Source organism: Hemiscyllium ocellatum, chromosome 3, assembly GCF_020745735.1.
Source record: "Hemiscyllium ocellatum isolate sHemOce1 chromosome 3, sHemOce1.pat.X.cur, whole genome shotgun sequence".
Taxonomy (NCBI): Eukaryota; Metazoa; Chordata; class Chondrichthyes; order Orectolobiformes; family Hemiscylliidae; genus Hemiscyllium; species Hemiscyllium ocellatum.
Window position 1 is genome coordinate 62808952 of NC_083403.1, and position 18680 is coordinate 62827631.

The window sequence follows — 18680 nt, forward strand, 5'->3', positions numbered from 1 at the left end:
TTAAAACTGTCAACACTAGGCTATAGTCCAACAGGCTTATTTGGAAGCATAGCTTTGAGCATTGCTCCTTCATCAGTGGTTGTGAAGACAGTGCTCGGAAAGCTAGTGCTTCCAAATAAACCTGTTGGACTATAGCCTAGTGTTGTGATTTTGAACTTTGTACACCCTGGTCCAATACCACCATCTCCAAATCATGCCTCTTCAGGAGCAGATCTGAGGCTAGGAGTTGCTGTGAATAACTCTTGCTTTTCCCCAGATCCTCCCCATTTACAAGGCACAAGTCAAAAGGAGGATGGAATACTTTGTACTTCTGTGGGAGAGTACACACCTAACAATACATCTAGGACCAAAGCCGTCTACTTACCATATCAACAAGTATTCACTTGTTTCACCATTTACAGTAGCAGCAGTGTGCCATCTACAAAATGCACTATGGAAAGTTACCAATTTAACACCTTTCAAACCACAAGTTTCCTTCTAGAAGCACTGGATATACCACCTGCAATTTCCCCCTTCATGTGCTCTCTAATCTGCCTTGGAGATATGTTGCCACTCCTATTGGGTCAAAATCCTAGAATTCCTTTTCCAACAGCATCATGGGTCTACCCACACCATATAAGCAGCAGCAATGTTGTGGTTCTGTTAGAGCTGGGAATTTGTGTTGCAGACATTTCATCCCCTGTCTAGGTGACATCCTCAGTGTTTGGAAGCCTCCTGTGAAGCACTTGTGATGTTTCTTCCAGCATTTAGCAATTTCGTATCTGCTGCTTCTGATTCAGTTCCAGCTGTCTGCTGCAGTGGCCAGTACATTGGGTCCAGGTCGATGTGCTTATTGATTGAATCTGTGGATGAGTGCCATGCCTCTAGGAATTCCCTGGTTGTTCTGTTGACTTGTCCTACAGTAGTAGTTCCTGAAGGGCTCATGCCTGAAATGTCAATTCTCCTGCTCCTTGGATGCTACCTGACCTGTGCTTTTCCAGCAACACATTTTTAGCTCTGATCTTCAGTATCTGCAGTTCTCTTTCTCCTATAAGTGTTGTCCCAGTTGACCACCTCCTGTTGTCTGTGTGGCTACGAAGGATAGCTGGTCATATGGGCAGCAAGGTGGCACAGTGGTTAGCACTGCTGCTTCAGTGCCAGAGACCCAGGTTCAATTCCCACCTCAGGTGACTGACTGGAGTTTGCATGTTCTGTGTCTGTGGGTTTCCTCCAGGTGCTCAGGTTTCCTCCCACAGTCCAAAGATATGTGGGTCAGGTGAATTGGCCATGTTAAATTGCTCAGTGTTAGGTAAGGGGTAAATGTATGGGTGGGTTGTGCTTCAGCAGGTTGGTGTTGTCTTGGGCCAAAGGGCCTACTTCCACACTAAGTAATCTAATGTCATTTTGCACAAAACACTATATAGGACAAACAGGAAGACGACTAACAATCCGCATCCATGAACACCAACTAGCCATGAAACATGACCAGCTATCCTTAGTAGCCCCACACTCGGGTGACAAGTAACAGGAGTTCAGCTGGGATGACCCTAATAGGACAAGCCAAACAGAACAGCCAGGGAATTCCTAGAGGCACGGCACTCATCCACAGATTCAATCAAAAAAGCACATCGACCTGGACCCAATATACCGGCCACTGCAGCAGACAGCTGGAACTGACAACCAGAAGCAGCAGATACAAATCACTCTCTAAATGCTGGAGGAACCTTCACAGGAGGTTCCCAAACAGAGGATGTCACCTAGCCAGGGGACAAAACGTCTGCAACACAAATTCCCAGCTCAGTGAACAGAACCACAACAAGCACCCAAGCTACAAACCTTCTCCCAAACTTTGAAGCGGCAGCAATTCACAAAAGCAGCTCCTTGTCACTTCCTGAATGTCAGTTTGGGACTGCTCATAAATTCCCAGCCAGTGAAGTTGACACTCCAAAATGGAATTTAAAAACTCCATAGACTGAATATATCAGCTTACCAGATAGGACATGCTCTGTGCAACTTTGAGTTGTCAGATTTGTAGAAATCCCTTGTGTTGTGGTACCACACCATGTGACAGATATTTTTGTGTAAAGAGGACTTTTCTCTAAGGTTAGTCCTTCCTGCCAGGAATGTAAATAACAGATATATCACTATGAACATAGTCCTGCGACTTCATGTTATGAAGGTGTGGGTGTGTACACTAAAGTGAAAGCTGGTAAGGACTGAAAGTGTGCTGAACAAGCTTCACAACTAAATGTTTTTTAACAAATAGCTGGAGGTGTGTTGCTATGGTACAAATTCAAATTTAGCCAATCTGTTTAAATTATGCCCCAAGAGACCAAAAACTACTTGTTTTATGTTATCAAAAGTTCAATTTCAATGAGCTAGTCTGATGTACTGTCCAATCTTTTATACATAAAACAACAAAAAGCAGCTAAATATCAACTGATTAATAGAATACCCCTCAAAGGTACCTGATCATAAATGTGTAGAGCAGAAGACTGAAGAAAAGATGACTCAGAATCTACACAGCTGGCTGATTTTTGAAATGATCTCTTCCTTTGGTATATCTTATTGGGGTTCTTTATAGGACTAGTAGAGTGGGAGGTAAGAAGAGGTTTGAGAAAGGAGTTTAGTTTTTCTTTTTTGGGCTTAATTATCACTATTTAAAGAATAAAATTGAGTAGCAAAGAATTTTCTCAATTTTAAGATTAGTGCAAGATGAGCTTTTGTGCCTGGCCTAAATTAGCAGAGGGGTTGACCTGTTGTCTAATATTTAGGTGTTTGAATCAAAGCTGATAACTATCTAATGAAAGAATGCTGACCTGGAACTTGTATTTGTATCAATGCTATTGTTAAATCAGCTTAAGTACCTCCATTTAAGTCTCTACAGTAATCCGTTTCCTTGGTTAATCTAGGAGAAGCACAATGGTAGAGGCTTATCATTGTGCAGACTGATGTATGCGGCCTTTCAGTCTGCCACAAGGTTGAGGGGGATGAATGCTGAGTCTCCTACCAAAGGTGTCACTCAAGGAAACCTGTGGAATTCCACCACAGGAATAAACTTATCAGAACTTGCAAGTGGTTATCATTTTTCTCAACCTCCTGGAACAACAACATTTTTGCTGTTTTTAGCACTGGTATTTATTTTAACATGGAGTTTGAGCTGTTTTTAACATTCAAATACAGATTGGTCCTTTGAGTTTGGACACGGAGCTAATGACTAATTGGTGGTTGGATTTGCTTCTCTGCACTGGAAAAGCCCTTGAATTTCAAAGCCACAATGACTCATTTCCTTTTGGTGGTTTAGAGAACAACAGTGCAAGTCAGCAATTGTTGATCAGATATATTATGCCTCACTAAGGGAGTCAAATTCGAGTGAATGTTCCCAACACTTGAACTGGGGGTGGAAGGGACATCTTTTTATTAAAGAGTCTCTATATGTAATGGATATTGGGGAAAATTCTAATGGACTTCCAAAAAGTCTGGAATTGAAGGTAAATTAGCATCTAATATGGTTTAGATTGATGTTGACTTCACACACTTAACAGTAACCAGGAACTGCACCTCAGTCAAAGACCAGGCAGAAGTGAAACTTGACATGTGTGGTAATTCAAATGGAACTAGATCAGTTTAGATCATCTCCTTTGGATGAGTTGTACCAAAGGGTTTGTTTCGGTGACGTTTAACTGACTAATGTAGCTGATTTATTCAGCTACATTGTACATCAAATGTATTCTGGTCCATATTTGTTTACCACATACCATTCTTTTTGCAAAACAGTTCTAAAGATCCAGTCATGATAGAAGTGGCTTAATGCTCCAATTATTTTGAAATAAAGCTCCAAAGGAACTGGTGGTTCCTCTGGTAAGCAGACTTCAAGGTGTAGTTCTCACCTGGTCTATCATTCAGGTGAGTTTTTTTTTGCAAGACCTTTCTTTAAAGGACAAATAGTGCCTTTTGTCAGGTGTTATAGTGCAACTATATGTACAAGGTATTCCAATCTCATCTATCAAACTTTAGTGAATATAGAACATTTCATTGAATCTCAAACTTGCTTGATTGTTGCCAAAATGCTAACTTTCCATTAAATGAAACTCTTGAATAACCATAGCCTAGCAACAGTTGGATATTGCCAAAATGATCATCAAACAATAACTTTGCTTATGGAATCCAAAGACTACTGATTTAAGTGTCAGATGAAGGTGAGAAATTGTTTGGTTTGTGCCATAGACTCCTTTCCAACACCTCAGTTTAAGCAGGGCTCTGAAATGGGTTCAAAAATCCTAAAGGGGTGAAAGTATGATGCCAGAGTATAAATCTGGATCTGTTGAAAATGTCCTCTTGTCAAGATCGGATGCGTTGTTAAATGAAATGAGCTTACAGCAGCCAATTCTATAAGCTCAAGTGGTGAGATTTGCCATCCAAACATGACTTCAGATACCAATTCTCTCCAACACCAAATGGCCAATTCAGGAGGAATCTCTAAAAGTCATTTGGTTTCAATGTTAACTGCTTATCTTATCTTCAATGCTGCCAAACCTAGTTCTCATTTTTCATTACAAATGTAGAGGATTTCTTCAGGAATATCTCAACCATACAGGCCCTTCAGCACTCTGCCAAACCTTTATTCTACTCGAACATCAGACTAACCAAAATGCCCTTAATTGTATTATCTTTCATGTGCCTATCCAGGAGTCACTTAAATTTCCTAATGTTAGACTCTACTACCACTACCAGTAGTACATTCCACACACCCACCATTGTGTAAAGAACCTGCTTCTGACATCTCTGCAAAACCTTCCTCCAGCTAATTTAAAAGTATGCCCCCTCAAGTCTCTGGCTATCCACTAAGCTTCTCATCTATGAAGTCTCCTCATTCATCTTCCAATGAGAAGCCCTAGCTCAGTCCTCTTAAGACATGCCTTACAGTCCAGGCAGCATCCTGGTAAATCTCTGCATCCTCAAACTTTCTCATCTGAGACAACCAGAACTGAACATAATCCAAGTGTGATCCAACCTGGGCTCTAGAGCTGCAGCACAACCTCGTGGCTCTTAAATTCAGTCCCCCTGCTAATGAAAGCCAACATGTCTTAACAGCCTTATCAAATTAGGTGGCAACTTTTGAGGGACTGATGAACTGTTCCTCCACACTGCCAAGAATCCTGTCTTTAACCCCATTTTCTGCATTCCAATTTTAACCTTTCAAAATGATTCACTGCACCCTTTTCCAGCTTGAGCTCCATCTGCCAATGTCTTGTTGCAACCTATAACAGTCCTCCACACTATCCACAACTCCACCAACCTTTGTCATCAGCAAACTTACTCACCCATCCTTCTTCTTCCTCAGTCACTTATGAAAATCAGAGGTCCCAGAATGATCCCTGTGGAACACCACTGGCCACCAAACTCCAAGCTGAATACTTTCCATCCACCACCACCCTGTCCCCTATGGGACAGCCACATTTCCTTGTATTCCATGTCTCCATTTCTGAATGAGCCTACTGTGGGAAACATTGATTTCAGCAAGGCATTTGATAATGTATCCCATATCCACTGCTCTACCTTCATGTTTTGTCACTGTTTCAAAGGATTCAATAAGGTTTGCCAGGCATGACCTGTCCCTCAAACCATGCTGACCATCTCAAACTTTTTGCTTTTCAAAGTAATCAATCTTGTCTTGAATCCTCAAACTTTGCTCACCACTGACTTAAGACTAGTCTGTAATTCCCAGGATTATTGCTATTCCCTTTAATTTGCCACCCTCCAATCATCTGACACTACTCCAGTGGACAGTGAGGATGCCAGGATCATCAAAGGTGCAGCAATCTCTTCCCTCTCTTCCTGTAGCAACCAATGGTATATTCTGTCTGACTGGAGGATTTATCTATCCTTGTTTTTGAAACTTTCAGCACATCCTCCTCCCTAATCAACTTTGTTTCCTTATTCAAAGACCTCCCCTAGCAACTCCAGGCACCATTCCATCCTCTATCCTTGATTTGGCCCTACCCTCACTCTGGCTATCCTCTTGTCGCAAGTGAAGAATGCCTTGGGGGTTTCCCTAATCCTACCCACTAAAGTTTAAGTGCCCCCTTCCAACTCCCTAAGTCTGTTGTGTCTCCTGTCTGGCTACTTTTTTAACCCTCCACCTCTGATCCTTGCCACCTCAACTTTAAGCATCCTCCTTCCTCTACTAGATGTTCCACATCTCGTCACCCAAGGTTCTTTCAACCTAACATTCCTTGTTTCAGTGCTGGATAGGTTTGTCTATCAGCAAGTGCTTCCTAAACAACTCCTCATTTGTTGTGGCTTTCCCTGAACATCTGCCGATTTTTAGGCCTCTTGGCATTGCAAATTCTTCTTTCTCCCCCTCCTCCTTCTCCTCCACCACCACCACCACCACACCCCCCCCCCCCCCCCCCCCCCCCATTACTTTCCATACTCTGTTCATATCCCCCCTCAGGACAGTAAAAGTCAGATGTGATCACTATCGCTGAAATGCTGTCCCACTGAGATCTGTGAAGATGCACAAGGCTTTTGGACTTCATGCCAGAAGGCATTTTTCAGTAAATTGTCTGAGATTCAGCTGAGTTGGACAGAGTTTTGTTCAGTTTCTACATTGGGAGATACTTAAGTTCTAACTGTGTTGACTTGAAATAGCAATTCCTTTTAAAGGTCTAGCTCAGTTCTAATGGGTTTGGGCTTTTTCAAACACACCTGATGTACCATAAGGATTTTCATACTACATAAGTATCTATCTGGTTCCAGTCACCTATAACCTTCCACAACCACCCTGTCTCATCACTTAAACTCTTTTTTGGATTCAACTTGTCAAGTTACCTTGGACCCCATGAGCTTTTCCTTTTCGGTTACCAGCATAAAGCCCTTGCTGAAATCCAAATACTACAGCAACTGCCCTATCCTCATCCAAACACTTGGTCACCACCTTAAAATTCTACCAGACTATTAGGCATGGCTTCTCTCTGACAAAGGTGTTGCTGACTATCTCTGACCAAATATATTGTCGAAATGGAGATTAATTTTCTTCAATGTTTTCTTAGATTTCCATACAACTATTAGATCAGGTCACAAGACCAGTGAGTCTGTTCCACCCTTTTGATGTAGAACCAAATTACCTGTCCTCCAATCCTCTGGCACTTCCTGTGGCCAGAGACCACTTTCCCTTGAGTAAGGGCCTCTACCATTTCTTCCCTTGTCTTACAACACCCTGGGATAGAGCTGGGGACTTGTCCATCTCTAAATCTGTCAAAGCCTCTAATACCACTTGCTAATCAATCTGAAGAATGTCACACTCCTGAATGCTGTACTTTGCATTGTCATGAGTAAAGATAATTGTGAACTACTCATTTTAACACTAATGTTCTTCATCCTATTTGCCATTGATTTTTTTAAATTGCTGCTTTGTTACCTAATAGGGCTTCTTTTTGTTCTGTTTTCTTCTCTTTTCTCCACCCCCCCCCCCCCCCCCCCCCCCCACCCCTCCCAAATTCTCATCCTCCAGTGATGTCCCACAAGGATCAGTGCTGGGACCACTACTTTTTGACATTACAAATGACTCTGTGAATGTAGGAAGTGTAGTTAAGTTTGCTAGGGCTAAAATGTTTTTCCCCTGCTCCTTGGATGCTGCTTGACTTGTTTTTCAGCAACACTCCAACTCTGATTCCAGCATCTGCAGACCTCCGTCTCCCAGTGAAGGTTACTTCAGTACAGTGGAACTTGATCAGTTGGGCCAATGGGTGGAGTGGCAGATAATTAGACAAACTGAGTTGCATTTTGGAAAAATAAATCAGCAGTACTCTTAATGGTAAAGTCCTGGAGTGTCTGAACAGAGACCTTGGAGTGCAGGTTCATAATTCAGTGGAATTGCAGGTAGGATAGTGAAGGTGTTTGGTATGTTTTCCTTTATCGGTCAGTCAAATTGGGGTTGTACAGGACATTGGTTAGGCCACTTTTGGAGCATTGTACCATTCTGGTCTCTTCCTATCAGAAGGATGTTGTGAAACTTGAAAGGGTTCAGAAAAGATTTACAAGGATGTTGCCAGAGTTGGATTTGAGCTTTAGGGAGAGGTAGAGTAGGCTGCGACTGTTTTCCCTCAAGCGGCAGGGGCTGAGGGGTAACCTTCAGAGGCTTATAAAATAAGGGCCATGGATAGGATAAATAGACAATGTCTTTTTCCTGAGGTGGGATTCTCTAAACTAGAAGGAATAGGTTTAGTGAGGGGAAAGAAGACTTAAGAGACAACTTTATCAGGATAGTGTGTATGGAATGAGGTGCCAGAGAAAGTGATGGAGGCTAGTACAATTACAGCATTTTGAGTCATCTGGATCACTATATGCATAAGAAAGGTTGAGGATATAGGCCAGGTACTGGCAAGTGGAATTGATTAGGATAACTGGTTGGCATGGACAAATTGGATCAAAGGGTCTGTTTCCATGCTGTTCATATCTGACTCGTGATATACTTGGGCTTCTTTCTAATCTTGCTTTCCAGTTTTTTAATGCTGTCCTTGCCCTCCTAGTTGCTTTCTTGTTTTCTTGCATCTTCTGTCCTTTTCTAGGACTTCTGTTTTGCTGTCTTCTGTTGCAGGTCTTTCCCTTTATCCAGACTCGTGGTGCAGTATGAGGCTGGGTCAAGTTATGACATGTTGGCTCAGGTGGAGCCAATGACCTGCAGTTTAATAGATCATGACCTCTTTCAACAACCTGCTTTTGATGGCTGAAAGTGGTGTCCAGTTGCTGACTTGCATGTAATACACTCCTCCTCAAGTGAGGACTCTAGTGGTACTTGATGTTTCCAGTCATGAATGGATTGAGTTTCTTGTTGATGGTCAGGTGTGCTTTTGTGCTGGATCAGCCTCCAATGGCAACAGCTGATCAGGATTTGAGGGTGGAATAGTGGGAGCAATAGGCCCTCTGAAAGCAGACCATTTGACCCACTTAGTCCACGCTGACCTGCAGTGTCCCACCAGATTCACCTACCCTATCCCTGTACTTCCCAAGGCTAATCCACCTAACATACCCATCCCTGGCAATGGGTAATTTAGCATGACCAATCTACCTAACTTGCACAGCTTTTGGAGGAAACCAAGCACCTGAAGGAAACCCACACAGAATGTGCAAACTCCTCCCCCACTGAGGGGGAATGGAACTCAGGTCCTTGGAAATGAAAGGCAGCAGGGCTAATCACAGCTATTCTGCCACTTGTCTAGTCCCAGGAGTCCAGAGATTTACATCTGCCTACTCAGCAGTCTGAGCATGCTTTGGAATAATTGTTTCCAATCACCTTGTGTGGAACAGACTTGCAATACAAAACTTTTGCTGATGCATTTGAAACATTCAGACATGTTGCAAAATCAAATAGCAGAATAAGCAAAATTTGAACATTACATTTTTCAAGACTGTAGTAACAAATAGCTTTTCTCAATTCAGCTGCTGACCAAGTGATACTTCTCCCCATGAAAAGTATGATGCAGTTGAGTCAGCTGCCTAGCTTGCTTTATGACCAGTGAGTGCAGCATGGATACTTGCTGCTGACCAGAGAACTATGGTATTTGTTATAACTGGTAGTGTAAACAAGACAAAAATGCCTCTTTATTCTTCCAGTACTGCAAAAATCTTAACAGGTGTGCCTCCATAATGGCAGTTGCTTCAAATGTTGACCAACTGTGGTTTACCAAGTTACACCCCTGTGGATTTGAGTTACAAAACTAATATCTGGCATCCTAGTGTTATCTCTACATTCCTTTCCTTCATCTATCCATACATGCCAGAAACCCCTGCAATAAACTTCTTGTAAGCTACTGGGAATTACCATTGATTTAGAGATGTTCAGAAGTGAATGTTTGAGTCTTCAAGCTGCTGTTTGTCCCATTCGCAAATGATCTGACATTGTACAGCCAAGCAAACCCTGGTTCATGTAACTTTCCACACTTCTTTAATCATGACACAGCCAAGGAGCTGCATGTACTTTGATACCTGTGGCATGTAAATTTTCTGCTCCGCTGTCAATAAGTGGTTACAATTGGGTGTTAAGAAACTGCTATCCAAAAATGATTGTGAGCTGGTGTCACTGAAGCTTTGTGATAAATGACAAAATGCTATGTTTGTTTGTAGCAAAATGCAAATTCATTTATGTAAACCAAAGTTCTTTAGCTATACAGCTTTCCAAAAGGCATTAATGGTATGAAATATTTTTGCATTAACTTGTTGGATTTGACTGTTGCCATAAGGCTATGGCAATATTAGGGTAAGCCAAAACAGTCAGGAAATGTGATTTTGGAAACTCTTTTAGAACTTGAATTTGAAGTGGTCTTAAGACTTTATTCAGTTTATAGATGTATACATGCTTGACACAGTACAGAGTATTTCTTCAACCATGGAAGTTCCAGCAAGGATCCCTGAAGCCAAGGCAGTCATACTGAGTCAAATCATCAACTAGAAGTCTGATTCAACATTTTCCTTTTAAATGATGAAATCACTTTTTCCCCCTTGTTTGTTTCCTGTCTACTTTTCAGCAAGGTAATGGAAGTTTCCCAGTATTGGGTTGTATTGTTTGTCTTGCTTCTCACTTGAGGCTAGTTGTTAAATCTTAATTTTTGTACAAAACAGGTTAAGTGAGTCTCTGTTATTTTCTAACTTGTAAGACAAACCACACTCTTTTTTTGCTACAATTGAACAAGCAATGAAAATTGAATTTTTTGACTTTCGTCAGGTGGGCTGATGGATTTAGTGCCAATGGTTGCAATGGATCACCAAAACATCTGTTTGATCATCCTTTCCTTCAGGTGAGTAGGCACTATCAGCATTGCTGAAAAATCCTTTTTCAAATCTTAGCAATAATATCAGAACTAATTTGTCCAGCTTAGTTTTTAAAAAAATCATATGCTTGTCAAGCAAGCAGAACAACTCCTGCAGTAAGTATTGATTGGTTTTCAGTTGTTTCCTTGTCTTTGATCTTTGTCACTGACACAGTGGCTTCCTGTACCCTACTGACTGACTTTTCATGACATTGCCCCACATTCTCTCTACTCCATATCCCAGCTGTTCTCTTGTCCTCTATTTAATCAAGATTTTAGCTTTTTTTTTACTTTGGGGTCTGGGAAAATTCTGAATCATTCTTAACTTTTGCTTCTGCCATCTACCCTCCAATTTGCCTAAATGTAAGGCAGTTGGAGCCCATGTCTAAGAAGTACTAACTGAAGGAGATTTTGTGAAGTGAAATGAAAGAAACTCCAGGGAACTCAACTGAGGGGCGGGGAAGAAGCTTGTCTCTTACCACCATTATTTCTTGTCTCCTTTCAGGCTGTGGGAATGTTTCTTGGAGAGGTCTCCTGTTTGGCTGTATTCTACATACTCGTTTGCCATGATCGAAGAAAACCAGAACCCCAAATGGCTTCTGCAAAAAAATTCAACTCTTTCATTTTCCTACCCCCTGCACTATGTGACATGACAGCCACCAGTATTATGTACATTGGTAAGCATTACTGACCTGACTCTTCCAAGGATTTTTGGAAAATAAACCAAAATACTCAGATAAAGAATTAAATAATATTTCTTTTGGCATTTTGATGTAGTTCCACTTTCAACCAGTTAAATTATCAATTTGAGTACACGAGTCAATTTAAGACATGCCATCCAGTTAGACTTGTTACATGATAACTGAGTTATAGATAGAACATTACAGCATAACACAGGCCATTTGGCCTTTTGTGCAAACCTATGGAATCAATCTGAAGTCTAGCTCATTGCTGTACATCTCTACAGCATTGAAACAGACCCTTCAATCCAACCTGTCCATGCTGACCAGATACCCAACCCAATCTAGTCCCACCTGGCCCATATCCCTCCAAACCCTTCCTATTCATATACCCATCCAAATGTCTCCAATGTTGCAATTGTACCAGCCTCCACCACATCCTCTGGCAGCTCATTGTGTCCTCTGTGGAAAAAGTTGCCCCTTGGGTCTTTTTTCATATCTTCCCCTCTCACCCTAAACCTATGCCGTCTAGTTCTGGACTCCCTAACCCCAGGGAAAAGACTAATTTATCCAATCCATGCCCCTCATAATTTTGTAAACCTGAGGTCACCCCTCAGCCTCTGACACTGCAGAGTAACCAGCCCCAATCTGTTTAGCCTCTCCTACATAGCTCAAATCCTCCAACCCTGGCAACCTCCTCGAATCTTTTCTGAACACTTTCACATTTCACAACATCTTTCCAATAGGAAGGAGACCAGAATTGCACGCAATATTCCAACAGTGGCCTAACCAATGTCCTGTACAGCTGCAACATGACCTCCCAACTCCTGTACTCAATACTCTGACCAATAAAGGAAGCATACCAAACATCATCACTATCCTATCGACCTGCAACTCCACTTTCAAGGAACATTGAACCTGCACTCCAAGGTCTTTGTTCAGCAACACTTCCTAACCTTACCATTAAGTGTATAAGTCCTGCTAAGATTTGATTTCCCAAAATGCAGCACCTCTCATTTGTCTGAATTAAACTCCATCTGCCACTTCTCAGCCCATTGACCCATCTGGTCCAGATCCTATTGTAATCAAAGGTAACTCTCTTTGCTGTCCACTACACCTCCAATTTTGGTGTCGTCTGCAAACTTACTAACTGTACCTCTTGTGCTCGCATTCAAATCATTTATCTATATGACAAAGTAGAGGACCCAGCACCGATCCTTGTGGCACTCCACTGGTCACAGGTCTCCAATCTGAATAACAACTCTCCTCCACCACCCTCTGTCTTCTACCTTTGAACCAGTTCTGTATCCAAATGGCTGGTTCTCTCTGTATTCCATGAGATCTAATCTTGCTAATCAGTCTCCCATGGGGAACCTTGTCAAACACCTTACTGATATCCATATAGATATCATCTACTGCTCTGCCCTCATCAATCCTTTGTTACTATTTCAGAAAACCCAATCAAGTTTGAGACACAATTTCACACAGCCATGTTGACTAACCTGAATCAGTCCTTGCCTTTCCAAATACATGTACATCCTGTCCCTTTGGATTCCCTCCAACAACTTTCCCACCAGTGATGTCAGGCTCACCAGTCTGTAGTTCCCTGGCTTATCTTTACTACCTTTCAACAGTGGCACCACATTTGCCAACCTAGAGTCTTCCAGCATCTCACCTGTGACTATTGATGATACAGATCTCAGCAAGAGGCCCAGCAATCATTTCTCTAGCTTCCCAGAGTTCTCGGGTACACCTGATCAGGTCCTGGGGATTTATCCACCTTTAACCATTTCAAGACATCCAGCACTTCCTCCTCTGTAATCTGGACATCTTGCAAGATATCATCTATTTCCCTACAGTCTGGATCTTCCATATCCTCTTCCACAGTAAATACCAATGCACAATATTCATTTAGTATCTCCCCCATTTTGTGACTCTACACAAAGGCAGCCTTTGTGATCTTTGAGGGGCCCTATTCACTCCAGTTAACCTTTTTGTCCTTATTTGTCAAAACTCTTTGAATTCTCCTTAATTCTATTTGCCAAAGCTATCTCAGTCCCCTTTTTTTTGTCCTCCTGATTTCCCTCAAGTATACTCCTACTTCCTTTCTACTCTTCTTAGGATTCACTCGATCTATTCAGTCTACACCTTGCATATGCTTCCTTTTTTTTTCTTAACCAAACCCTCAATTTCTTTAGTCATCCATCATTCCCTATACCTACCAGCCTTTCCTTTCACCCTTATAGATGTATACTTTTTCTGGATTCTTATCTCATTTCTGAAGGCTTCCCACTTTCCAGCCGTCTTTACCTGCAAACATCTGCCTCCAATCAGCTTTTGAAAGTTCTTGCCTAATACTGTCAATTGGTCTTTCTCCAATTTAAACTTCAACTTTTAGATCTGGTCTATCCTTTCCATCACTCTTTAAAACCAGAATTATAGCTATCCTACACTTCAGTTTGCATCCATATGTTTATCTAATGACTATTTAAATGCCCTCCAGTTGGAGATTCTACTACTGTGTAGGTCTGCAGAACAGTCTCATTATGTAAAGAAATGACCTCTGACATCTGTCGTAATATCTATCACCCCTCCACACAAAGCAATGTCCCCTTGTGAGCTGTTTGAGGGGAAAAAAGCTCAGTCTACCTACCTAGCCTTCTGATTATCTTGTCTCAATTAAGTCACCTTTCAACCATCTTCTCTCCAACAGCCTCCAATCCCTCAGCCCTTTCTTCCATACCGGGCAAATCCTAGTCCATCTCCTCTGAACCCTTTCCAAAGCTTCCACATCCTTCCTCTAATGCAGTGACTAGAATTGTACACAATACTCAAGTGCAGCTGTTGCACCAGAGGTTTGAACATGGCTCTGACTCTGAAACTCAATCCCTCTACTAATAAAAGCTAACAGTCTGATCAATCTGGGTGGCAACTTTCAGGGTCTATATACATGGGCACCCTGATCACTCTGCTCATCTACACTACCAAGAATCTTGCCATTAGCCCAATAGCTTTTTATTCCCATTGCTCCTTCCAAAGTGAATCACCTCCATTTTCAATATTAAACTCCATTTGCCACCTCTCAGTCCAGCTCTGCAGCTTATCTATATCCCTCTGTGACCTACAACCTCCTTTGGCACTATCCACCACTCTACTGACCTTGGTGTCGTTTGCAAATTTGCTAACCCATATTGAAGGTTCAAAAGTATCTGGTTTCTAGTGAATGAGGTTTACTTTGTATCTTGCCTTCTGTGCCTGTTTGCAAATGTGCAACCTTTTTGCTTCTCTCTCAGCTAAGAGGTTGAGAAAACCTTTAAAGCTGCTATTGAGAATTACTAAGGGTGAAGCTAAGCCCTACATTTGGATTTTTGTCCTCTTGAAATTGTAAAGAAAACGTAGTGGTGCGCACCTGTAATCCGGCGACTCAGAGGCTAAGGCTATCAGATTACTTGAGACCAGGAGTTCTGGGCTGCTGCAGACTGTCAATCAGGTGTCCTCACTAAGCTGGGCATCGATATGGCATCCCCGGAGGAATCTGGGATCACCAGGTTGGGTAAAGAGGGGTGAACCGGCCCTGGTCTGAAACAGAGCAGGTCAAAGTCCCCGTGCCCATCAGTAGTCAGATCGTGCCTGTGAATAGATGTTACAGTGCAGCCTGGTTAACAGTGAAACATGCCTAACTTGGAGACTGCATAGATTCAGTTGCTCTTTTTAACCAAAGAACTTCATTTTAGAGGAAATGACCCCTAGGGAAGTAGATGGGGAACTTCCCTAAAGAGAAATCCACTTCAGATTAGACTCTGATGTTGTCTCCAATTTGTTTGGTGGCATGTGACTATCATGGCAGCACAGTGGTTGGCACTGATGCTTCAGTGTCAGAGACCTGGGTTCAATTCCTGCCTTGGGCGATGGGAATTTGCACATTCTCCCCATGTCTGTGGGTTTCTTCTGGGTGCTCTGGTTTCCTCCCACTGTGCAAAGATGTGCATGTTAGGTGAATTGGCCATGCTAAATCACCTGTAGTATTAGGTGAAGGGGTAAATGTAGGGGAATGGGTCTGGGTGAGTTGCACTTCAGCAGGTCAGTGTGGACTTGTTGGGCTGAAGGGCCTGTTTCCACACTAAGTAATCAAATCAACAACACCTGTTGTCTCCTCACCAGAGGTGAAATGGGTAAGGCTGTGACATGTGCAGTTGGGCCCAAAGTGAAAAGAACAGTCTTTCAGTAGCGTCTGAGATTTTGGACTGAATGTCACAGCAAAGAATAAGCTTGTATTGTCAGTTGAATTAAGCTTTAGGTAGAAGTTTATTGTTTAGACTAAGCAGAACAACAGACCTCTCCATGATTACTAATGACAAAAGTCTTTTGGTGTTTTAAAAATTTTAATCTTATCTCCTGATTCTTCCAGGCCATGTATCAAGTCAACTTAAAGAGGAAATAGTCTTAATGTCATTAGTAATGTTGTGTCAAATGATGACACTTCAGTTCAACAAAAATATGGACTTGCAAGAGTTTAATGGTGAAAGGTGTCAATTGTTCTTGAACCCATCCGTTTATTGACCATTTTGTTGGAAATTCCTACATGTTACTGTAGACTAGACAGATGTCAAGAACCAAATGGACTGGAGAGAATCTAAACTCCCTAACACATAGCAGTAACTTGGTTTGATCTTACCCACTTTTTGCACATGGAAAAATGTGAATCAACTTTTCTTATATAACCTGGTAGATGTTGTTTAGTTATACTGTAACAGCTTGGTTTGAGTGCAAATTTTCAGAATATTATCAAGGAGTATATACCTTGTCATATCTGGTGCCTTTTGCCACTTCAGATATTTCTTGGAAATAAGACCAGAAATTGATACTGGGAACCCCATAAATCAGTCCAGAGATGAATCATCTACTTAATACCTCCTGGCTGATGGTAGATATTTCAATTTCATCTTGGCACAGATTGGCCAAGCACCTCCTGAGACTAGAGTATTGATGGAGCCACCTCCAGAGGGGCAGTGATGCTTGAACAGTCAATGTCAGCCTGTTGCTCAACTGGTCTGAGAAAGCTCTCCGTTTTAGCATTATCCCCAGATAGTAGCAAGATTAACTTTGCAGTGTCTGGTTGGCAAGTTGTGGCATCTGAGTAGATGCTATTTAACTCTTGAAGTTTTAATAGAACAGAATTGCTCACTGACTCACTCAGAGTTAGAACCATGTGATTAACATTTGAAGTTTACTTTTCATTTTAAAATGAAGATGTTAGCGTTTAGCCATTTGATTTAATAACGTAACCAGTGATTCTCATAACTGGGATTGCATGGAGTATGTCTGAAATAAATGACTTATTTACTGAATTACTTTGTCTTTAGTTTCTTTGAGTACATGAGCTGTTACACCAGATTTTATTCTTGATGACCACTAGCAATATTTAGCAACAACACTGAACTTTAATCAGTTTTGCTTTTCTCCCTTGCTGTTCTAATGTCTGATCTGTGCATTTTTTAGTCCATCAGAATTGGAATTTTTTGGCCTGTATGACTCAGTACCACAGCACAACTTTTAGCAATGAATCACTAATGGGAAAGCAAATTAGTGAATGCTGCTCAAACATTCACTAATCAAAAGATTTCATTTGAGCAAACCCCAGTTGCTGTTGTAGCAACAAATTTTTCTCAATCCTACATTCCAGAAGTAGTCCATCAAGTTTAATTCTCTGAAGATCACACCCAGACACCTCCCTATCCCCAAAACACATTTTAACAATGGCTAATCCAGCATCTACACATTCCTGGACACAGTGCAATTTGACATGATCAATCCACCTAACTCCTCTTTGGACTGGGAAGAAACACCAGTGGAAACAGCACGTGCCAACTTCAGTCTCCAAGACTGGAATAGAACCCAGGTGCCTGCTGCTGAGGCAGTAGCACTAACCACTGGGCCACTATGCCCCCTTCTGTTTTAACTTGTTTTCTGTATTAGTGTTAATATTTTACCCACAGCATAGCAGTGAAAATGGACCACAACCTGAATTGTACTTTGCTCCTGCAAGTTGCAGGAAATTGTTTCTTTGACAAGGTTGGGTGAATGTTACTGATTCCAGGACCACTGATCTAAATTGAACAGCATTAATTTCTTCAATGTACTGTTTTTGCTTACCTCGCCACCATCCTCATTAATATTCAGTTTTCATGTGTCGTCTACTTGGCCACCTTTTACCAAAATAAAAGGGGAAGTGATGCTGTCCTGTGAGGTCCACCATTCTATCCTCAGCACTAAATTTACTGCTGACTGGGCAGACTTCGTTTCTACAAATGTGTAGTGTGCAGAAGTATCTTTGGTAATAAATATTGTTACTGTGGGAGGATGGCAAAACTAAACATAGCTAAAATCCAACTAGATCATCGATCAAGTTGAATAATGGCCTAAACCAAGCATCCCAACTATTCTGCTCCTGTGTTTTTAAATGTTTGGAGCAGTAGATAAAATACTCATTTAAGGTCTGAACTTTCTTAGGGAAATAAGCTTATCTTGTAGGGAAGACAGGTATGAACATGCATCATATTTAAAAATTTTCTAAATAATGATCCTCTTTAGAGGAGGCTTGTGTTCTATAAAGGCTACATCCATCAGGTATAGTCCTAGCCCCCTTTCAGGGAAAAGGTTTGAAGCCATCCATTGCTGTGCAATGAAAACTAACCTGATTTTACAATTGACTATTTTTCTAGCTCAAGATGATCTAAACTGAGCAACTTGGTACAAATCTTAAACAGGAGGTAGCCATGGGGCCCCAGCTATGCCTGCCTCTTAGGTTATGTGGAAGAGTCCATCTTCTGCAGCTACACTGGCACCACCCCCCACCTTTTTTTTTCCTCCACTACATCAATGACTGTATCAGTGCTGCCTCATCCTCCCACAAGGAGGTTGAACAGTTCATCCACTTTACCAACACCTTCCACCCTGACCTCATTTAACTGGACCGTCTCAGACTCCTCCCCTTCCTAGACCTCTCTTTCTATCTCAGGTGACCAAATCAACACGGACACTACTATAAACCAACCGACTCCCACAGCTACCTAGACTACACCTCCCACCCTGCCCTCTGTAAAAACACCATCTCATATTCTCAATTCCTTCATCTCCACCACCTCACTTCCAGGAGGACCAGTTCCAATACCAAACAACCCAGATAGCCGCCTTCGAAGTCTGCAATTTC

The 18680-nt window shown here is 41.8% G+C and overlaps 1 protein-coding gene across 1 annotated transcript in view; it reads left to right on the forward strand.

Moving 5' to 3' along the window:
- The window catches only part of slc35f6 (solute carrier family 35 member F6), a 36227-nt gene that overhangs the window by 7486 nt on the left and 10061 nt on the right, over nt 1-18680 (forward strand). Inside the window, exons 2-3 of the mRNA XM_060820982.1 lie at nt 10706-10778; nt 11296-11467. Coding sequence (XP_060676965.1) covers nt 10706-10778; nt 11296-11467 — 245 coding nt within the window. The remainder of the gene's footprint in view (nt 1-10705; nt 10779-11295; nt 11468-18680) is intronic.